Source organism: Oncorhynchus clarkii, chromosome 33, assembly GCF_045791955.1.
Source record: "Oncorhynchus clarkii lewisi isolate Uvic-CL-2024 chromosome 33, UVic_Ocla_1.0, whole genome shotgun sequence".
Taxonomy (NCBI): Eukaryota; Metazoa; Chordata; class Actinopteri; order Salmoniformes; family Salmonidae; genus Oncorhynchus; species Oncorhynchus clarkii.
This window is the reverse complement of record NC_092179.1, coordinates 37,943,605-37,967,059: the sequence shown is the minus strand read 5'-3', so window position 1 is coordinate 37,967,059 and position 23,455 is coordinate 37,943,605. Positions and strand designations below refer to the sequence as shown.

Genomic DNA, 23,455 nt, shown 5'->3' with positions numbered 1-23,455 from the left:
CCAGGCTACTCACAACGGGCTGTCCAGTAGTATAAAATGTCAAGGTCATCCAACCAGGCTACTAACAACGGGCTGTCCAGTAGTATAAAATGACACGGTCAGCCAACCAGGCTACTCACAACGGGCTGTCCAGTAGTATAAAATGACACGGTCAGCCAACCAGGCTACTCACAACGGGCTGTCCAGTAGTATAAAATGACACGGTCAGCCAACCAGGCTACTCACAACGGGCTGTCCAGTAGTATAAAATGACACAGTCAGCGGTTTCAAGTTTGTATCCAAATTGATTAGTCAACAGGTATCGGGACTAATAAATCCAATGCAACAGCCTGTTTTACAAACGGTGGGCCTACCACATGAGCATTCATAAAATTCCATTGCAGGACATGGTAGGCTACACCCCAGTAAGAACTTACCAATGTATTTTTTTTTTGGTCTTGTCCAGAACGGCCATCTTTAAAAAATAAAATTAAAATAAAATTACATTTGTGTTTTACAAACGGTATGGACATACATATATGGGCGTTCCTAAAATAAACATTCTGACAACACTGTATGGACATACATATATGGGCGTTCCTAAAATAAACATTCTGACAACACTGTATGGACGTACATATATGGGCGTTCCTAAAATAAACATTCTGACAACACTGTATGGACGTACATATATGGGCGTTCCTAAAATAAACATTCTGACAACACTGTATGGACGTACATATATGGGCGTTCCTAAAATAAACATTCTGACAACACTGTATGGACGTACATATATGGGCGTTCCTAAAATAAACATTCTGACAACACTGTATGGACATACATATATGGGCGTTCCTAAAATGAACATTCTGACAACACTGTATGGACATACATATATGGGCGTTCCTAAAATAAACATTCTGACAACACTGTATGGACATACATATATGGGCGTTCCTAAAATAAACATTCTGACAACACTGTATGGACATACATATATGGGCGTTCCTAAAATAAACATTCTGACAACACTGTATGGACGTACATATATGGGCGTTCCTAAAATAAACATTCTGACAACACTGTATGGACATACATATATGGGCGTTCCTAAAATAAACATTCTGACAACACTGTAGACCAGGGATAGGCACAACTCCAGTCCTCTGGGGACTGACCCTGGTTCTGTATCACTCAAAGATTGAAAAACAAGACGCTGCTTTTGAAAGAAAACCCATCGTAAAAATACAGTTCTCTAATTATCAACAATATTCCTAAAAATAAATAATAAATAAGAAATACTATTTTAGACTGTTGATAACTGGTAATTTACAGAAACTTTGAAGGATAGAGATAAGATTTGATTTCACGGTGTTGATGAAAGAAATGACTCCAAAGCAAAAATGACATTTCTTTTTACAAGTAAATACAACAATGGATGTTCTGCAAATTATTTGGGCTTTTAAATATATTTTTAATCAAATTTTACATTGTTGACGATTTGTGCTTGTAACTAAAACCACATCAACATAAGTGTTTAAAATTATGTTAAAAAAAATAGTGCTCACACTTAAGGATATTAAAGTCCCCACACATCTAAAAAAAATATATTGAAAATACTTGATCAATCATTAATTATTGTTTTTAAAGAAGACATTGTATTCTCAGCCAGAAATACAGACAGCTTTTCTAGAAGAGGTCACCCACACATCTGTAATCATTTAAGTATTTAGTAATGATTCTCTAAAACTCGAAACCCTTGAAACTGGCACCTTGGCACAAAGTGTTATCAAAAATGAAAATGAAAAAGCCCATGTTGAGAGTCATCTCAGCTCTAGTGTAGGGCTGGTCACGGATGGAATGGCCCCCTGTTCAGAAAGATGGGTAGAGGTAGGAGTTTTAGTTGTGATTTAATCTAGTTACAGTTCATCTAATTAGATACAGTTTCAACTAATACATCCAAAAGTTTGGGGTCACTTCGAAATGTCCTTGTTTTCCCGAAATGAAAACATACATGAAATTAGTTTAAAAATGAATAGGAAATATAGTCAAGGTTATAAATAATGATTTTTTTATTTATTTTTTTTTGTTTTGAATTTGACCCCTTTTTCTCCCCAACTTCGTGGTATCCAATTGTTTAGTAGCTACTATCTTGTCTCATCGCTACAACTCCCGTACGGGCTCGGGAGAGACGAAGGTTGAAAGTCATGCGATACACAACCCAACCCAAGCCGCACTGCTTCTTAACACAGCGCACATCCAACCCGGAAGCCAGTCGCACCAACGTGTCGGAGGAAGCACCGTGTACCTGGCAACCTTGGTTAGCGCGCACTGGTTAGCGCGCATCGCTGGTGCGCGATGAGACAAGGACATCCCTACCGGCCAAACCCTACCTAACCCGGACGACGCTAGGCCAATTGTGCGTCGCCTCACGGACCTCCCGGTCGCGGCCGGTTACGACCGAGCCTGGGTGCGAACCCAGAGTCTCTGATGGCACAGTGCGCCACCCGGGAGGCCCATAAATAATGATTTTTAATTGAAATAATAATTGTGTAATTCAAACTTTGCTTTTTGCAGCAATTACAGCCTAGCAGATCTTTGGCATTATAGTTGTCAGTTTGTTGAAGTAATTTGTTGTGCACCGGGGCCTCCCACTCCTCTTTCTATTCTGGTTAGAGCCAGTTTGCGCTGTTCTGTGAAGGGAGTAGTACACAGCGTTGTACCAGATCTTCAGTTTCTTGGCAATTTCTCGCATGGAATAGCCTTCATTTCTCAGAACAATAATAGACTGACACGTTTCAGAAGAAAGTTATTTGTTTCTGGCCATTTTGGGCCTGTAATCGAACCCAAAAATGCTGATGCTCCAGATACTCAACTAGTCTAAAGAAGGCCAGTTTTATTGCTTCTTTAATCAGCACAACAGTTTTCAGCTGTGCTAACATAATTGCAAAAGGGTTTTCTAACGATCAATTAGCCTTTTAAAATGATACATTTGGATTAGCTAACATAATGTGCCCATGGAACACAGTAGTGATGGTTTCTGATAATGGCACTCTGTACGCCTATGTAGATATTCCATTAAAAATCAGCAGTTTCCAGCTACAATAGTCATTTCCAACATTAACAATGTCTACACTGTATTTCTGATCAATTTGATGTTATTTAATGGACAAAAACAAGGACATTCCTAAGTGACCCCAAACTGAACGGTAGTGTACCGACACGCATGACTGTAAATCACATTGGATTAAAACATCTACAAAATGGCATATATTACTATTATAAATAAATATAAATTAATTAATCTGAATACCTACCATTATGTCCTGCTCCAGATCCTTACATATCTGCCTCTGGAGAAAACAACAACAACAACACAGACAGCATTGTTATTGTTTTTACATTCAGACTCCCAACTAACTACAATCCTACCATGGTTTATGCCAGTAAAATGGGATTTAGTATTTTAACCCAACAATCAAATAGACATTAAGAAGAAGGGTCAAGGGTCAAGCTGCTCATCACCTAAACAGCTCCATAGAATAGAAGGACAGTGTCAAGCTGCTCATCACCTAAACAGCTCCACAGAATAGAAGGACAGGGTCAAGCTGCTCATCAACTAAACAGCTCCATAGAATAGAAGGACAGGGTCAAGCTGCTCATCAACTAAACAGCTCCATAGAAGAGAAGGACAGGGTCAAGCTGCTCATCAACTAAACAGCTCCATAGAATAGAAGGACAGGGTCAAGCTGCTCATCACCTAAACAGCTCCACAGAATAGAAGGACAGGGTCAAGCTGCTCATCACCTAAACAGCTCCATAGAATAGAAGGACAGGGTCAAGCTGCTCATCAACTAAACAGCTCCACAGAATAGAAGGACAGGGTCAAGCTGCTCATCACCTAAACAGCTCCACAGAATAGAAGGACAGGGTCAAGCTGCTCATCACCTAAACAGCTCCATAGAATAGAAGGACAGAGTCAAGCTGCTCATCACCTAAACAGCTCCATAGAATAGAAGGACAGGGTCAAGCTGCTCATCAACTAAACAGCTCCATAGAATAGAAGGACAGGGTCAAGCTGCTCATCACCTAAACAGCTCCATAGAATAGAAGGACAGGGTCAAGCTGCTCATCACCTAAACAGCTCCATAGAATAGAAGGACAGGGTCAAGCTGCTCATCACCTAAACAGCTCCATCCAGGTGTACTCCTCTAACTACACTAGTAACTCACCCCAGGGTGTACTCCTCTAACTACACTAGTAACTCACCCCAGGTGTACTCCTCTAACTACACTAGTAACTCACCCCAGGTGAACTCCTCTAACTACACTAGTAACTCACCCCAGGTGTACTCCTCTAACTACACTAGTAACTCACCCCAGGGTGTACTTCTCTAACTACACTAGTAACTCACCCCAGGTGTACTCCTCTAACTATACTAGTAACTCCCCCCAGGGTGTACTCCTCTAACTACACTAGTAACTCACCCCAGGTGTACTCCTCTAACTACACTAGTAACTCACCCTAGGTGTACCCCTCTAACTACACTAGTAACTCACCCCAGGTGTACTCCTCTAGCTACACTAGTAACTCACCCCAGGTGTACTCCTCTAACTACACTAGTAACTCACCCCAGGTGTACTCCTCTAACTACACTAGTAACTCAACCCAGGTGTACTCCTCTAACTACACTAGTAACTCACCCCAGGTGTACTCCTCTAACTACACTAGTAACTCACCCCAGGGGTACTCCTCTAACTACTAACTACACTAGTAACTCACCCCAGATGTACTCCTCTAACTACACTAGTAACTCACCCCAGGTGTTCTCCTCTAACTACACTAGTAACTCACCCCAGGTGTACTCCTCTAACTACACTAGTAACTCACCCCAGGTGTACTCCTCTAACTACACTAGTAACTCACCCCAGGTGTACTCCTCTAACTACACTAGTAACTCACCCCAGGTGTACTCCTCTAACTACACTAGTAACTCACCCCAGGTGTACTCCTCTAACTACACTAGTAACTCACCCCAGGTGTACTCCTCTAGCTACACTAGTAACTCACCCCAGGTGTACTCCTCTAACTACACTAGTAACTCACCCCAGGTGTACTCCTCTAACTACACTAGTAACTCACCCCAGGTGTTCTCCTCTAACTACACTAGTAACTCACCCCAGGTGTACTCCTCTAACTACACGAGTAACTCACCCCAGGTGTACTCCTCTAACTACACTAGTAACTCACCCCAGGTGTACTCCTCTAACTACACTAGTAACTCACCCCAGGTGTACTCCTCTAACTACACTAGTAACTCACCCCAGGTGTACTCCTCTAACTACACTAGTAACTCACCCCAGGTGTACTCCTCTAGCTACACTAGTAACTCACCCCAGGTGTACTCCTCTAACTACACTAGTAACTCACCCCAGGTGTTCTCCTCTAACTACACTAGTAACTCACCCCAGGTGTACTCCTCTAACTACACGAGTAACTCACCCCAGGTGTACTCCTCTAACTACACTAGTAACTCACCCCAGGTGTACTCCTCTAACTACACTAGTAACTCACCCCAGGTGTACTCCTCTAACTACACTAGTAACTCACCCCAGGTGTACTCCTCTAACTACACTAGTAACTCACCCCAGGTGTACTCCTCTAGCTACACTAGTAACTCACCCCAGGTGTTCTCCTCTAACTACACTAGTAACTCACCCCAGGTGTAGGTCTTCAGATTCTTCAGGTGGCGGACTCTGCAGGTGTACTCCTCTCCGCTGGCTGGTGTGAATCCAACACTCTTGGTGAGGTGGAACTGCCATCCCTGTTCGAAGGCCAGGTCTGTCTGCTTGGCGTCGGGGATCTCCACACCGTTCTTCAGGAGCTGGATGCTGATGTCAGGGGGGTGGAAGCCACTCACGTGACAGATCAAGGTGTTGTCCTTCCCATGTTGCCCTGGGTTACGGCTGTACACCTGCACCTTGGGGGGAGCTACAGGGGGAGAAGGGAATGGTACAGTCAGGCAGGCAGGTCACATGATTTTACATGAATTTTTCAACATTCTAAACTTCAATAGCTCCCTGGTCATGTGACCCAACTGACTTCAAACAAGGTTCAGAATGTCCTCTGACTGTACCTTCATATCTCACACCCTGATGTCTGTCTACTTTCGTCTCACATGCTATTAGACTTAAATCTGTAAGCTTTTGCAGGCCTTCATTTTACATGGGTGTTTACAAAAATGTTTTTGAAGTTAAACAAAAATGTTCCAACCTCCCAATAACTATCTTTCACATGGACACTGAAAAGATCTGCAAGTGGCTGTATGGCTCTGTCACTCTCAGACATGCGCAGAGCAGACCGAAAAGGGGAAGAGTAGCTCGACTTGAACCACAGGGGTTTCTCTGTAAAGAGAGAGTAATCCTAAAGCCACAGACACACCCCTTGACTTTCAATTGGCGCCGTTGTTGACCTGTATGTATTCTCTCCTGATTGGTCTCTGTGGTGCCTAGCCAATGGGAACTCCATCTCTCCTGATTGGTCTCTGTGGTGCCTAGCCAATGGGAACTCCATCTCTCCTGATTGGTCTCTGTGGTGCTTAGCCAATGGGAACTCCATCTCTCCTGATTGGTCTCTGTGGTGCCTAGCCAATGGGAACTCCATCTCTCCTGATTGGTCTCTGTGGTGCTTAGCCAATGGGAACTCCATCTCTCCTGATTGGTCTCTGTGGTGCTTAGCCAATGGGAACTCTGTTGCCGGCCCCATCATAAAGGTTTTTACACAGCCTGTCAGTCTGACTGACGTGCCAGAGGTACGAGGATACACCTCCTCCTTTGTATTTATGGGGAACAAATATTTCCAAACACTTTGGATCCTATTCTTGGACAGTTACAAGACACAATGCATCAATGCAACAACATTTTTTTGTGGGGGGGATGAAACTGTCACTTCATATTTTTTTTCTTAAAGTCTACAAACGCTCTACATTTATTCACTCTGTGATAGGGTTGGATCCTATATGCTATTTATTTATTTTTTGTCCTGTAAATAGTTCAGTGCCTTTAATTTAGGCTGTGTGTAGAATGGGGCATGAAGGAAATGACCTCTACTAGATTATAGTGATAAGGAAAACAGCATACACATGTGGCTTGTGTATTCATTTGCCTATAAACGAATCAGATTTCCATTACGTTTACAATTTAAAAAAAGAGAATATTTCAAAATGAGAAGATCCTGCCATGGAAAAGACGACTGGGCGGACATAAAGTGGAAAGGAAGGGGAAATAACTCCCAGCATGCAGCAGGACACCTTCAGCTGCTGGGGTCTTTGTAATGCCGGTTTGATAGTTATATTTTCAATAATGAATGGTTCGCTGTTATGTGACAATCAGGTCAAACACTCCATGTTATTTCTTTAGGTGTAGATGGCTAAAGGAAGTTGCACAGAACTTCCCCAACATCCCAAATTGATATAAAACCTTCACAAAAAACCACATGGAGCAACTACGAAAAGAAATGTCTGAGGATATACTAAACATGTCTGGTAATGTAATGACATTTAATCCAAAGTAAATGTCAATGATTTATTTTGATATGGTTGTGTGGGACAGCCGTGTGTTCAGTTCATGTCTATGTTTTCAGAGTTCAACAAAGCCAACAACTGCTTCATGCCACTGATAAAGAACCTGGATGTGGCCTCAAAGACTGACTGGGTTAGTAACTTTATTTAACATGTTTATAATCTTTTTGACAACAGTGACGGCAACTAAGACAATTTATAATATAACACAATGGACGGCTAATTCGTCGTTCATCATTGATATTATTTATAATGTGTTATGCTTTGTTGTGTTTTAGACTGGATGGTTTGCATGCCAACGGTGGTTCCATGTGCTGTAACTGGGAATGAAGATAAGAGTTCAACAGAGTAAAGAACACAAACAGGAAGTGCAGTCTTTGTTGTTGAAAATGTCTGCATTACCCCATCCACACTGAAGAGGCTCTGACATGTACATCCACCAGGGATGAAGAGGAAGTTAACACTGTGTAATGTACATCAACCAGGGATGAAGAGGAAGTTAACACTGTGTAATGTACATCAACCAGGGATAAAGAGGAAGTTAACACTGTGTAATGTACATCAACCAGGGATAAAGAGGAAGTTAACACTGTGTAATGTACATCAGCCAGGGATAAAGAGGAAGTTAACACTGTGTAATGTACATCCACCAGGGATAACGAGGAAGTTAACCAGGGATAAAGAGGAAGTTAACACTGTGTAATGTACATCAACCAGGGATAAAGAGGAAGTTAACACTGTGTAATGTACATCAACCAGGGATAAAGAGGAAGTTAACACTGTGTAATGTACATCAGCCAGGGATAAAGAGGAAGTTAACACTGTGTAATGTACATCCACCAGGGATAACGAGGAAGTTAACCAGGGATAAAGAGGAAGTTAACACTGTGTAATGTACATCAACCAGGGATAAAGAGGAAGTTAACACTGTGTAATGTACATCAGCCAGGGATAAAGAGGAAGTTAACACTGTGTAATGTACATCCACCAGGGATAACGAGGAAGTTAACCAGGGATAAAGAGGAAGTTAACACTGTGTAATGTACATCAACCAGGGATAAAGAGGAAGTTAACACTGTGTAATGTACATCAACCAGGGATAAAGAGGAAGTTAACACTGTGTAATGTACATCAGCCAGGGATAAAGAGGAAGTTAACACTGTGTAATGTACATCCACCAGGGATAACGAGGAAGTTAACCAGGGATAAAGAGGAAGTTAACACTGTGTAATGTACATCAACCAGGGATAAAGAGGAAGTTAACACTGTGTAATGTACATCAACCAGGGATAAAGAGGAAGTTAACACTGTGTAATGTACATCAACCGGGGATAAAGAGGAAGTTAACACTGTGTAATGTACATCAACCAGGGATAAAGAGGAAGTTAACGCCGCGAAATGTTTCGTACTTATTAGAAGTAAAAAATTTTATTTCACCTTTATTTAACCAGGTAGGCTAGTTGAGAACAAGTTCTCATTTGCAACTGCGACCTGGCCAAGATAAGGCATAGCAGTGTGAACAGACAACACAGAGTTACACATGGAGTAAACAATTAACAAGTCAATAACACAGTAGAAAAAAGGGGAGTCTATATATACATTGTGTGCAAAAGGCATGAGAAGGTAGGCAAATAATTACAATTAAGCAGATTAACACTGGAGTGATAAATGATCAGATGGTTATGTAAAGGTAGAGATATTGGTGTGCAAAAGAGCAGAAAAATAAATAAATAAAAACAGTATGGGGATGAGGTAGGTGAAAATGGGTGGGCTATTTACCAATAGACTATGTACAGCTGCAGCGATCGGTTAGCTGCTCAGATAGCAGATGTTTGAAGTTGGTGAGGGAGATAAAAGTCTCCAACTTCAGCGATTTTTGCAATTCGTTCCAATCACAGGCAGCAGAGAACTGGAACGAAAGGCGGCCAAATGAGGTGTTGGCTTTAGGGATGATCAGTGAGATACACCTGCTGGAGCGCGTGCTACGGATGGGTGTTGCCATCGTAACCAGTGAACTGAGATAAGGCGGAGCTTTACCTAGCATGGACTTGTAGATGACCTGGAGCCAGTGGGTCTGGCGACGAATATGTAGCGAGGGCCAGCCGACTAGAGCATACAAGTCGCAGTGGTGGGTGGTATAAGGTGCTTTAGTGACAAAACGGATGGCACTGTGATAAACTGCATCCAGTTTGCTGAGTAGAGTGTTGGAAGCAATTTTGTAGATGACATCGCCGAAGTCGAGGATAAGTAGGATAGTCAGTTTTACTAGGGTAAGTTTGGCGGCGTGAGTGAAGGAGGCTTTGTTGCGGAATAGAAAGCCGACTCTTGATTTGATTTTCGATTGGAGATGTTTGATATGGGTCTGGAAGGAGAGTTTAGAGTCTAGCCAGACACCTAGGTACTTATAGATGTCCACATATTCAAGGTCGGAACCATCCAGGGTGGTGATGCTGGTCAGGCGTGCGGGTGCAGGCAGCGAACGGTTGAAAAGCATGCATTTGGTTTTACTAGCGTTTAAGAGCAGTTGGAGGCCACGGAAGGAGTGCTGTATGGCATTGAAGCTCGTTTGGAGGTTAGATAGCACAGTGTCCAAGGACGGGCCGGAAGTATATAGAATGGTGTCGTCTGCGTAGAGGTGGATCAGGGAATCGCCCGCAGCATGAGAAACATCATTGATATATACAGAGAAAAGAGTCGCCCCGAGAATTGAACCCTGTGGCACCCCCATAGAGACTGCCAGAGGACCGGACAGCATGCCCTCCGGCTATATCTGTTCTTAGTTCTGCATTTTTTGAACGGAGCATGCTTATCTAAAATGGTGAGGAAGTTACTTTTAAAGAAAGACCAGGCATCCTCAACTGACGGGATGAGGTCAATGTCCTTCCAGGATACCCGGGCCAGGTCGATTAGAAAGGCCTGCTCACAGAAGTGTTTTAGGGAGCGTTTGACAGTGATGAGGGGTGGTCGTTTGACTGCGGCTCCGTAGCGGATACAGGCAATGAGGCAGTGATCGCTGAGATCCTGGTTGAAGACAGCGGAGGTGTATTTGGAGGGCCAGTTGGTCAGGATGACGTCAATGAGGGTGCCCTTGTTTACAGAGTTAGGGTTGTACCTGGTGGGTTCCTTGATGATTTGAGTGAGATTGAGGGCATCTAGCTTAGATTGTAGGACTGCCGGGGTGTTAAGCATATCCCAGTTTAGGTCACCTAACAGAACAAACTCTGAAGCTAGATGGGGGGCGATCAATTCACAAATGGTGTCCAGGGCACAGCTGGGAGCTGAGGGGGGTCGGTAGCAGGCGGCAACAGTGAGAGACTTATTTCTGGAGAGAGTAATTTTCAAAATTAGTAGTTCGAACTGTTTGGGTATGGACCTGGAAAGTATGACATTACTTTGCAGGCTCTCTCTGCAGTAGACTGCAACTCCTCCTCCTTTGGCAGTTCTATCTTGACGGAAGATGTTATAGTTGGGTATGGAAATCTCAGAATTTTTGGTGGCCTTCCTGAGCCAGGATTCAGACACGGCAAGGACATCAGGGTTAGCAGAGTGTGCTAGAGCAGTGAGTAAGACAAACTTAGGGAGGAGGCTTCTGATGTTGACATGCATGAAACCAAGGCTTTTTCGATCACAGAAGTCAACAAATGAGGGTGCCTGGGGACATGCAGGGCCTGGGTTTACCTCCACATCACCCGCGGAACAGAGAAGGAGTAGTATGAGGGTGCGGCTGAAGGCTATCAAAACTGGTCGCCTAGGGCGTTGGGGACAGAGAATAAGAGGAGCAGGTTTCTGGGCATGGTAGAATATATTCAGGGCATAATGCGCAAACAGGGGTATGGTGGGGTGCGGGTACAGCGGAGGTAAGCCCAGGCACTGGGTGATGATGAGAGAGGTTGTATCTCTGGACATGCTGGTTGTAATGGGTGAGGTCACCGCATGTGTGGGGGGTGGGACAAAGGAGGTATCAGGGGTATGAAGAGTGGAACTAGGGGCTCCATTGTAAACTAAAACAATGATAACTAACCTGCACAACAGTATACAAGGCATATTGACATTTGAGAGAGACATACAGCGAGGCATACAGTAATCACAGGTGTTGAATTGGGAGAGCTAGCTAAAACAGTAGGTGAGACAACAGCTAATCAGCTAGCACAACAACAGCAGGTAGAATGGCGATTGATTAGGCAGAGAGGGTCGGATTAACTACACACAGAGCCTAAGTGCGGCTGGGGCCGACAGATAAAACATAAACAAGCAGAATGGATTACCGTGATTAATGGACAGTCCAGCATGCATCAGCTATGTAGCCAAGTGATCAGTGTCCAAGGGGCAGCGGTGGATGGGGCAGGGAAGCTGGACTGGCGAGTGTTATCCAGGTTAGAAAACTAACAATGACCAAATAGCTTGTAGCCAGTTAGCTGGTTAGCTTCTGGAGGTTCTTGAGTGTGTTCTAAAAATGTAAAGATAATAGCGGTTCCGTATCACATTGGGTGAGGCAGGTTACCGGAAGGTATAAACAAATTAAAAATCGAAAAGGGATAGAAAGTAAATATGGGTTCAGTGAGTGTTTGGGACGCGGCGATTCAGACGGTTAGCAGGCCTGTGCTAACAAGCTAACAGTTAGTAGACGGTGCTAAACACGGTAGCAGTTAGCGGACCGGGCTAAACAAGCTAGCAGTTAGCAGGCCGAATTTGCAAGCAAGGAGATAGCAAGGGCTAGAGAGTTAGCCTTTGGGGACGTCGCGATGGGGGTATCTGTTTATTCCTCTTCATGCAGTGACATCGATGGACCGGTCGTGGGTCTGGATATTGAAGCCCAGGAGCTCAAAATGTTCCGTTTGCGATGGGAATCCGGGGATGAAAAATAAAATAAAATAATAAATAGGTCCGTTATGCTCTGGTTAGAGTCGCGTTGTTCGAACTGGCGAGAGCTTTCCGAGCTAAAGGTTAGCTGATGACCGGTTAGCTGAAGACCGCTAGCAATGTTTTGCTGAAGCTGGTAGTTAGTTGGCTAGCTTCAGTTGAGGGGTTCCAGGTCCGAAGTAAATATAAATACTTTAGGAAAAATAGCTACGTTGGGTGAGGCGGGTTGCAGGAGAGTATTTAGAAGAAGTTGAGGTTCAGCAAAAAGTTTTAAAGATATGTGAAGAAAAAGAACGAAAACAAACGATATATACAAGGGACACGACACGACAATACGTCCTACTGCTACGCCAACCTGGATGTTTTGAAATGTCTGTTGACATGATGAAAAAGATTTAAAGGTCTACAATTTCTGTTTAATTTGTCAACATTACATTTATTTATTCATTGATTTACTGGCCACCATTACTGTGGTTCCCTGTTCAGTATATGTATTGTCCAGCCTACCTCACTCTCCATCTCTGTTCAGTATATGTATTGTCCAGCCTACCTCACCAGATCACTCTCCATCCCTGTCCAGTCTACCTCACCAGCTCACTCTCCATCCCTGTTCAGTATATGTATTGTCCAGCCTACCTCACCAGCACACTCTCCATCCCTGTTCAGTATATGTATTGTCCAGCCTAACCACACCAGCTCACTCTCCATCCCTGTTCAGTATATGTATTGTCCAGCCTACCTCACCAGCTCACTCTCCATCCCTGTCCAGTCTACCTCACCAGATCACTCTCCATCCCTGTCCAGTCTACCTCACCAGATCACTCTCCATCCCTGTCCAGTCTACCTCACCAGCTCACTCTCCATCCTTGTCCAGTATATATATATTGTCCAGCCTACCTCACCAGCTCACTCTCCATCCCTGTCCAGTCTACCTCACCAGCTCACTCTCCATCCCTGTTCAGTATATGTATTGTCCAGTCTACCTCACCAGCTCACTCTCCATCCCTGTCCAGTATATATATTGACCAGTCTACCTCACCAGCTCACTCTCCATCCCTGTCCAGTCTACCTCACCAGCTCACTCTCCATCCCTGTTCAGTATATCTATTGTCCAGCCTACCTCACCAGCTCACTCTCCATCCCTGTCCAGTCTACCTCACCAGCTCACTCTCCATCCCTGTCCAGTATATATATATATTGACCAGTCTACCTCACCAGCTCACTCTCCATCCCTGTCCAGTCTACCTCACCAGCTCACTCTCCATCCCTGTTCAGTATATGTATTGTCCAGTCTACCTCACCAGCTCACCCTCCATCCCTGTCCAGTCTACCTCACCAGCTCACTCTCCATCCCTGTCCAGTCTACCTCACCAGCTCACTCTCCATCCCTGTTCAGTATATGTACTGACCAGTCTACCTCACCAGCTCACTCTCCATCCCTGTCCAGTATATATATTGACCAGTCTACCTCACTAGCTCACTCTCCATCCCTGTCCAGTATATATATTGACCAGTCTACATCACCAGCTCACTCTCCATCCCTGTCCAGTCTACCTCACCAGCTCACTCTCCATCCCTGTTCAGTATATCTATTGTCCAGCCTACCTCACCAGCTCACTCTCCATCCCTGTTCAGTCTACCTCACCAGCTCACTCTCCATCCCTGTTCAGTATACAGTGCCTTGCGAAAGTATTCGGCCCCCTTGAACTTTGCGACCTTTTGCCACATTTCAGGTTTCAAACATAAAGATATAAAACTGTATTTTTTTGTGAAGAATCAACAACAAGTGGGACACAATCATGAAGTGGAACGACATTTATTGGATATTTCAAACTTTTTTAACAAATAAAAAACTGAAAAATTGGGCGTGCAAAATTATTCAGCCCCCTTAAGTTAATACTTTGTAGCGCCACCTTTTGCTGCGATTACAGCTGTAAGTCGCTTGGGGTATGTCTCTATCAGTTTTGCACATCAAGAGACTGAAATTGTTTCCCATTCCTCCTTGAAAAACAGCTCGAGCTCAGTGAGGTTGGATGGAGAGCATTTGTGAACAGCAGTTTTCAGTTCTTTCCACAGATTCTCGATTGGATTCAGGTCTGGACTTTGACTTGGCCATTCTAACACCTGGATATGTTTATTTTTGAACCATTCCATTGTAGATTTTACTTTATGTTTTGGATCATTGTCTTGTTGGAAGACAAATCTCCGTCCCAGTCTCAGGTCTTTTGCAGACTCCATCAGGTTTTCTTCCAGAATGGTCCTGTATTTGGCTCCATCCATCTTCCCATCAATTTTAACCATCTTCCGTGTCCCTGCTGAAGAAAAGCAGGCCCAAACCATGATGCTGCCACCACCATGTTTGACAGTGGGGATGGTATGTTCAGGGTGATGAGCTGTGTTGCTTTTACGCCAAACATAACGTTTTGCATTGTTGCCAAAAAGTTCAATTTTGGTTTCATCTGACCAGAGCACCTTCTTCCACATGTTTGGTGTGTCTCCCAGGTGGCTTGTGGCAAACTTTAAACAACACTTTTTATGGATATCTTTAAGAAATGGCTTTCTTCTTGCCACTCTTCCATAAAGGCCAGATTTGTGCAATATACGACTGATTGTTGTCCTATGGACAGAGTCCCCACCTCAGCTGTAGATCTCTGCAGTTCATCCAGAGTGATCATGGGCCTCTTGGCTGCATCTCTGATCAGTCTTCTCCTTGTATGAGCTGAAAGTTTAGAGGGACGGCCAGGTCTTGGTAGATTTGCAGTGGTCTGATACTCCTTCCATTTCAATATTATCGCTTGCACAGTGCTCCTTGGGATGTTTAAAGCTTGGGAAATATTTTTGTATCCAAATCCGGCTTTAAACTTCTTCACAACAGTATCTCGGACCTGCCTGGTGTGTTCCTTGTTCTTCATGATGCTCTCTGCGCTTTTAACGGACTTCTGAGACTATCACAGTGCAGGTGCATTTATACGGAGACTTGATTACACACAGGTGGATTGTATTTATCATCATTAGTCATTTAGGTCAACATTGGATCATTCAGAGATCCTCACTGAACTTCTGGAGAGAGTTTGCTGCACTGAAAGTAAAGGGGCAGAATAATTTTGCACGCCCAATTTTTCAGTTTTTGATTGGTTAAAAAAGTTTGAAATATCCAATAAATGTCGTTCCACTTCATGATTGTGTCCCACTTGTTGTTGATTCTTCACAAAAAAATACAGTTTTATTTCTTTATGTTTGAAGCCTGAAATGTGGCAAAAGGTCGCAAAGTTCAAGGGGGCCGAATACTTTCGCAAGGCACTGTATATATTGACCAGTCTACCTCACCAGCTCACTCTCCATCCCTGTCCAGTATATATATTGACCAGTCTACCTCACCAGCTCACTCTCCATCCCTGTCCAGTCTACCTCACCATCTCACTCTCCATCCCTGTCCAGTCTATCTCACCAGCTCACTCTCCATCCCTGTCCAGTCTACCTCACCAGCTCACTCTCCATCCCTGTCCAGTCTACCTCACTCTCCATCCCTGTCCAGTCTACCTCACCAGCTCACTCTCCATCCCTGTCCAGTCTATCTCACCAGCTCACTCTCCATCCCTGTCCAGTCTACCTCACCAGCTCACTCTCCATCCCTGTCCAGTCTACCTCACCAGCTCACTCTCCATCCCTGTCCAGCCTACCTCACCAGCTCACTCTCCATCCCTGCTTTGGACAATTAACAACATGACTCTCGTACTTTGTCCTTTTCCTTTATGGTTGATATTAACGACAAAAGGGAGATATTATCTGTCTCTCTCCTATTGTGTACCGCTGTTAAATACTGTGGAAAAATAAAATAAAATAAACAGGGAAAATAAGTCCTTAAAAACTACAAATGAGATAAATAATAAATAAAAGAGTAAACACAACACTGGACTGAACCCCCTAATTGTCAAAATAATAATAATAATGTACAACAATATAGAAGATACAGGACCAGAGGCTATGCAATATGGGTGTATATCTACTGCACGCTTCTTAGGGACCAAGGAGTTATTGCAATTTAAAACTAGGAAAAATGTACGTGGCACTGTGTGTGATTATAGAGTGCACAAACAAGAGTGTGCGATATTAGAAGGGTAGTCGGTGGACATTCTGCACCTTGTTTGAAATCAGTTGGGTCACACGACCAAGGAGCTATTGACATTTGAAAGTTTGAAAAATTCATGTAAAATCATGTGAGATGAAAATGGACAAACTAAAAGGGTGTTCAATATAGAAGAGTAGTCGGTGGACATTCTGAACCTTGTTTGAAGTCATTAGGTCACATGACCAAGGAGATATTGACATTCAAATGTAAAAAGTTTGAACTTTGTTTACGCTCCCTAACTAACTAGGACTACAACATTTTGCTCACATTTCCACATGTTTATTAGCTTTGGAAAGCGAATTCATGTCAAAATCGTGAAAATAAGACCTGTGCAATGTTGTGCTGCAATTTTTCCAACATCATGACACTTATTTGGAGTCTGTGGCTCAAGTGGTTTGAAAGCTATTGAGGTTTGAAATCGCGAATATCCGTTGAATATCCAACTTGAAACTGTCTTTACCTCGGTAAACTATTATGACCCCTCTATGGAAAGGGAAGACTCTCACAAACACGTTTTGCACCTATTAGCTCCCCATAGGTGTCATGACTCTTCAACACATACAAACGAATGGAAGTAGTTTTGTGCCTACAAAAATAAGGGTTTAAATGATATATAGATATAAAACAAACACTTCAAAAACCTTACGATTTATTTTTAGACTTTTTTTGCCATTTAAGAATGTTATTCAATGCGTATATATGGGCACTAATAGTAAACATCAAATTCAATATTGTATCAAGTAATAATAGCTGCCTAATACTTTGTTTGTTGTTTCCTTAAAACAATGTTAAGGAAATATCTAACTGTTTTCACGAAGGTCATGGGTGACAAAGACAATCCCATCAATAATTATGACAAAGTGATAACTCTTAACCTCTTACATTCTTTTGCGTTTATGAACCCCAGGAAGAAGCAGAAAGCGATCACGGACAAAACAGTTTTCATGATTTCTTTCCAAGGCTGAAAAAAATATAAAACTGCGACAAACAAAACAGACTTTCCAGCCGGTGTCTGAAGAAAGCAAAATATATATTATTCGTGATATGTAGTGAAGCCGCACCCACTTCGATTAATGCGCCAATTGAAAATCGTACTTCACAGTTGCTATGCAGGCTTCACCTCTCGATGTTTCTCTAGGTTGATCCAGGGTCGTCGCTAGTTAATACAGCCACAACGTCATAATTATGGCTAAACCCCACCCATTTATCTGATTTTAAACCCAACCGTAACCACAGTTGCTATTAACTTTGTGCCTAACCTTAAATTGAGACCCAAAAGGTTACAGGGCTAGAAGAGAAACAGCTTTTGTGAAATGAACGTGAGAATTTACTTTTCATAGCAGGTTAGGAGAATTTGGATAAGGTTTGGAAAAGGGTTTGCTGAAATGCAAAATAAAAAAAACATGAATTTGACAAAAGCTGTATCCCTTCTAGCCATGGCAGTGTGTTACAAAGTTGACGCAATCTTCCTTTTACCAGTTACAATGCTGGACATGCATTGCATTGAGACAAAGTATATGGTAATAAAGTATGGTGTATGATCTGAAATGTCAACATTGTATCATCACCCATTATAATGCTGTAGACTACTCCTCTGCACACATTGCCTACCTGCCTTGGCAATGTGAGTAGCTTATTACAAGCACATTACCGATTGAATGATTAATATAACGTATCAAAATGGACTTTTGAACATGACTGAGTCGATCACAACAAGTTCTTACAGTTTAGAGACATTTAATCAAGAACTATCATAAGAAGTGCAATTTCTGGTCCCAATGATTTTTTAATTTTTTATTTGACTAAATATTTTTAATAGTTGACCATTTATTTTTTTAATCAAACTGAACAGAAAAGTGTTGTATAATACACCGAAAGACAGAACATATCTTCTTTTTTTTTTAAGTAATGAAAATACAGTTCTCTACTTGGCAAAAATGTGCCTGTAAAAAGACCCCCATTTATTACTGTTGATAATTGGTCATTTACAGGAATGTTCGAAGGATAGACAGAAGATGAGATGTTATATCGATAAATGCCTTCGAACCAAAATGAACGTTGATATTTACAGCTCACACAAATACATATCACATGGGGCTTCCTCTAAAATAATTTGGTGCTTTTAAAAAAAATAAAATGCGGATCAAATATCATTCTTTACATTACACTGTTGCTTATAGCTAAAACCACAGTCAAATAGAGCAAGTTATGGAGTTTATTTATTTATTGGTTATTTATGAGAAAAAGTGTTTGAATCTAATGGTACCAATTTCAAGGAAATTAAAGTTTTCGGTTTTTTTTTAAATCTAAAAAATTAAATACTTGATAAAAGCCTTTGTTTTTTTGAAAGAAGTGACTTTGATTGAGAATGTTCATCAGAAGCTGTGCCATTTGTCAATTAAAAATAGCTTGCCCCCCCAAAAAAAATCTTAACAATTTTGTGTGTAAGTGTTTTAGTAATGATTGTCAATTCAAAAACCCTTGAAACTGGCACCATCGCACAAAGTGTTACCAAAAAATGAAAACAAAAGCCCCAGGTTTGTCATCTCAGCTCTAGATAAAGGCTGGCACGGATTGGACAACCACATATGGAATGACCGCCTGTTAACAAAGAAGGGTAAAGATATGAGGTTTAATTCTGATTTAATCTAGTTAGCTACAGTTCATGTAATTAGAGACAGTTTTAACAAATAAATATAAATTAATTAATCTGAATACCTACCATTATGTCCTGCTCCAGATCCTTACATATCTGCCTCTGGAGAAAACAACAACACAGACAGCATTGTTATTGTTTTACAGACTTCCACAAACTACATGTCTACACGAAATGAGTCTCTTACTGTAACTAATGGCTCATCAATTGGTATCTAAATCAATGACCACATAATGAACCTAGCTCTCCAGGGCCCTGTCCAGAAAAAAAGCCCTGTACTTCCTCCCTAGACACTTGTAGAGATGTGAGAGGATAGGCCAGTCAGGTGTACTCCTCTAGCTACTAACTAAATCAGTAACTCACCCCAGGTGTACTCCTCTAACTACTAACTACACTAGTAACTCACCCCAGGTGTCCTCCACTAACTACTAACTACACTAGTAACTCACCCCAGGTGTACTCCTCTAACTATACTAGTAACTCACGCCAGGTGTACTCGTCTAACTACTAACTATACTAGTAACTCACCCCAGATGTACTCTTCTAACTACTAACTATACTAGTAACTCATCCCAGGTGTACTCCTCTAACTACACTAGTAACTCACCCCAGGTGTACTCCTCTAAATATACTAGTAACTCACGCCAGGTGTACTCGTCTAACTACTAACTATACTAGTAACTCACCCCAGGTGTACTCCTCTAACTACTAACTACACTAGTAACTCACCCCAGGTGTACTCCTCTAACTACTAACTACACTAGTAACTCACCCCAAGTGTACTCCTCTAACTACACTAGTAACTCACCCCAGGTGTACTCCTCTAACTACACCAGTAACTCACCCCAGGTGTACTCCTCTAACTACACTAGTAACTCACCCCAGGTGTACTCCTCTAACTACACTAGTAACTCACCCCAGGTGTAGGTCTTCAGATTCTTCAGGTGGCGGACTCTGCAGGTGTACTCCTCTCCGCTGGCTGGTGTGAATCCAACACTCTTGGTGAGGTGGAACTGCCATCCCTGTTCGAAGGCCAGGTCTGTCTGCTTGGCGTCGGGGATCTCCACACCGTTCTTCAGGAGCTGGATGCTGATGTCAGGGGGGTGGAAGCCACTCACGTGACAGATCAGGGTGTTCTTATCGCCAAAGTTGCCAGGGTTACGGCTGTACACCTGCACCTTGGGGGGAGCTGGTAGAAATACGAAAGGAAACGCCATAGGGAGATTCATAGGTTTTAATTCGTTTTTAAAGTGTTATTATTCCGTTTGCAGGTATTGGAATACATAAATATATTCCTTTACATTTCACACAGGTAGGCTATATATTTTAACAAAGTTATTTAAAAGTAAAGTACACTTAGGGACAAAGGTCTGTGAGTTATCAGACATTTATTATGGCCAAAGACAGCAGCCATTTCATTACAAGTGAAAGTAAAATCTGGAGGGGATTACCAGCCATAACAAAATGTGGCGTCATGTCATTGTCGGCCTATACCAGGTAGGCTATAACATAACCTATCCACTGAAACAATCACTCAACGTTATATTTTTGATCAGGTTAAAAACCTTACATTAGGTTTACATTACATGAACTTTGCATTAGGTGACATCACACATCTCACAAAAATGTAAAAGCATGCCAGCGAATTAGTTGAGGATTAAAAATCAATGATTAGGATGTAGAAATAATGATTATCTAGCAAAAAAATGGCAAAAGGTTCATGCAAATTATTTCGCTAGGGCTCGAGGTTGTGGTGTCCTTCCTCCCACATGACATGACAATGTAGGTTTGACAAGAAACAGTGTTTAATAAACAAACCCCCCAAAAAACTACAGAAAAGTTATACGTTTGGTATTTAAATAAATATCCTAGTAAAAAAACGTAAAAATAAAATATAAACAGCGTACAAACAAACTGATGGTAAGAAATCGATAAAGACGTGCATTTCCAAACGTTGCGTTGACTTTATAAAACAAGATACTTACATTCTTTGGCCTCTACAGCGCTGTAAATGAGCCCAAGTACAACGATTGACAGAATAGACTTCATATTTGGTGTAATTCGGGATTATTCGTACTCAAATAAAATAGAGAATGGAAAGATCCGTCTGCCTTTGCCTGGCTGTGGAAATAACCTAACTGAAAGTAAGGCAGACACTCGTATAAATGATCTCCAGGACCGCCTCCTCTCTATTTTTAAAAGCCAATCAAAAATTGTAGATTTCTGTTGTTAGGCTAAAGAAAGCCGCACAGGTTAAATAGTTTATTGGGGAGGGCTATAGTCTGGAAATAACCTGAAATCCAGGTGAGTTACCATAATAGCAATTTCGATGTATGTCATGAGATATTATTATTTGACCATGCTGGTCATTTATGAACATTTGAACATCTTGGCCATGTTCTGTTATAATCTCCACCCGGGACAGCCAGAAGAGGACTGGCCACCCCTAATAGCCTGGTTCCTCTCTAGGTTTCTTCCTAGGTTTTGGCCTTTCTAGGGAGTTTTTCCTAGCCACCGTGCTTCTACACCTGCATTGCTTGCTGTTTGGGGTTTTAGGCTGGGTTTCTGTACAGCACTTTGAGGCGGCAGGGTAGCCTAGTGGTTAGAACGTTGGGCAAGCAAGTTCAAATCCCCGAGCTGACCCCGAGCTGACTGTCGTTCTGCCCCTGAACTAGGCAGTTAACCCACCTAGGCCGTCATTGACAATAAGAATTTGTTCTTAACTGACTTGCCTGGTTAAATAAAGGTAAAATAAATTTAAAAAAATAGCCGATTGGAGGCTATATATATATATATAGTAAGGCTATATAAATACATTTGATTTGATCATGTTATTTCACCTTTGCATCCATTTTGAGAATAAAAAAATATAGAATAGAATAAATAGTTGTTTGGCCATTTTCAATATTTTGTGTCTCCATTGATCTAATTGTATTTGTATTTATTTAACTAGTCAGTTAAGAACAAATTATTATTTACAATGTTGGCCTACCCCGGCCAAACCCGGACGACGCTGGGTCAATTGTGCGCAGCCCTATGGGATGTGATACAGCCTCGAATCGAACCAGGGACTGTTGTGACGCCTCTTGCATTGAGATGCAGTGCATTAAGACTGCTGCGCCACTCGGGACCCCAAATATATGAGTAATTAGAGTGAAAAGTTGCTAGAAGGTTTACACACCATTACTTAATACAATAGTACAATGCATGTATCTCTTTAAAAATATGTGTATTTATATGCTATTTTCAGATTTTATTGAACAGAGGTAGGATGACAGTGGGGAAAGATAGTTTATATCAGGTAGTACGCCGGATTTGAACCCAGGCCGACACCGTAGACGTGCGGCATAGACCACTAGACCACCCTAGGCCACAATACACATACCTCTTTTAATTAGGGTTTTTGTTTTGAGTTTTAGCATAAAGTTGAGCATTGTCTACTCAACCGCTTTAATAGTTCCCTGAAAAAAAAAGACCCTTTATCAACAGTTAGTGGTGTGTTACGCTATTGCAGGTTTCACAGAAATCACGAGCCATGTCACATGACGAACGTTTACAAACCAAGCCGGAAGTGGAGTGAACTGACGCACGTCAACCGGAACAGCTGTGCAAGGGCCCCAAAACAGAAAACATCAAGACAGTATTTTAGTCTGAATTAAAGCTGGATCAAGATGACTACACCTGAAAAATACCCTAGGTCTTCAATTGAAGATGATTTCAACTATGGAACAAATGTTGCGACAGCGAGTGTGCAAATCCGGATGGGTAAGAGAAGACCCGTTGTAGTCTATTTACCTAGCTAGCCTAGCTGATGATGGCTGCTAACTAGCAAGCTAACTAGCAATCTTTTCAATATGTCTAGATCATACCTTGCCAAATGAAATAAACGATGTGACATTTATTTACATTTAAATGACATAATAAAATACATCTGCTGCTATAGAATTGAACTAAATAAATCATGATTTCAATAAGCCAACTTATCTTATCTATTTATTCTCTCTCTCTCCCCGGAAAAGATTTCCTGCGCAAGGTATACACCATCCTTTCTCTTCAGATCATCCTGACCACGGCTACCTCTGCTCTCTTCATGTACTGTGACACCATCAAGGACTTTGTCCATTCAAGGTCAATTGTGAACTATTAGTAGGCCTGCATAATTCAATGGGCATATCTGGGAAATACTGTGTTAGAAGGGTAATGAAGGGTGGGTATAATTTGTGGAACGTTCCAACAGGAATCTGTTCCAAAA

At 42.1% G+C, this 23,455-nt stretch overlaps 3 protein-coding genes across 4 annotated transcripts in view; 1 reads left to right on the top strand and 2 right to left on the bottom strand.

The window, feature by feature from the left end:
* Positions 1-17,614, bottom strand: part of LOC139392878 (beta-2-microglobulin-like) — a 321,541-nt gene extending 303,927 nt beyond the window's left edge. Inside the window, exons 1-4 of one of the 2 annotated variants that reach the window (XR_011629742.1) lie at positions 17,430-17,597; positions 5,698-5,970; positions 3,297-3,332; positions 1,801-1,847 (exon numbers count right to left, since the gene is read on the bottom strand). Coding sequence is in view for 1 of the 2 variants with exons in the window: in XM_071141196.1 (XP_070997297.1) it covers positions 3,319-3,332; positions 5,698-5,970; positions 17,430-17,493 (351 nt within the window). In the remaining variant the exon portion in view is untranslated. Of the gene's footprint in view, positions 1-1,267; positions 1,848-3,296; positions 3,333-5,697; positions 5,971-17,429 lie in introns of those variants that run through there. The other variant, XM_071141196.1, reaches the window with a different exon arrangement.
* Positions 17,615-18,326: 712 nt separating this feature from the next.
* LOC139392876 (beta-2-microglobulin-like) lies at positions 18,327-21,387 on the bottom strand. Its single transcript, XM_071141193.1, has 4 exons — positions 21,189-21,387; positions 20,120-20,392; positions 19,270-19,305; positions 18,327-19,148 (listed from the first exon to the last, which is right to left on the bottom strand). The coding sequence occupies exons 1-3, from the start codon at positions 21,250-21,252 to the stop codon at positions 19,292-19,294; spliced, it is 351 nt and encodes a 116-aa protein (XP_070997294.1). The 5' UTR covers positions 21,253-21,387; the 3' UTR covers positions 18,327-19,148; positions 19,270-19,291.
* An 80-nt stretch (positions 21,388-21,467) lies between these two features.
* The window catches only part of LOC139392863 (protein lifeguard 4-like), a 31,010-nt gene continuing 29,022 nt past the window's right edge, over positions 21,468-23,455 (top strand). Inside the window, exons 1-3 of the mRNA XM_071141177.1 lie at positions 21,468-21,507; positions 22,718-22,968; positions 23,223-23,331. Coding sequence (XP_070997278.1) covers positions 22,875-22,968; positions 23,223-23,331 — 203 coding nt within the window. The 5' untranslated portion in view covers positions 21,468-21,507; positions 22,718-22,874. The remainder of the gene's footprint in view (positions 21,508-22,717; positions 22,969-23,222; positions 23,332-23,455) is intronic.

Excerpts from the sequence above, each read along its gene's own strand:
- LOC139392876 (XM_071141193.1), bottom strand. The coding sequence starts at position 21,252 with ATGAAGTCTATTCTGTCAATCGTTGTACTTGGGCTCATTTACAGCGCT. Across the intron at positions 20,393-21,188 it reads CGCTGTAGAGGCCAAAGAAT|CTCCCCCCAAGGTGCAGGTG; the intron begins GTAAGTATCTTG and ends TATTTCTACCAG.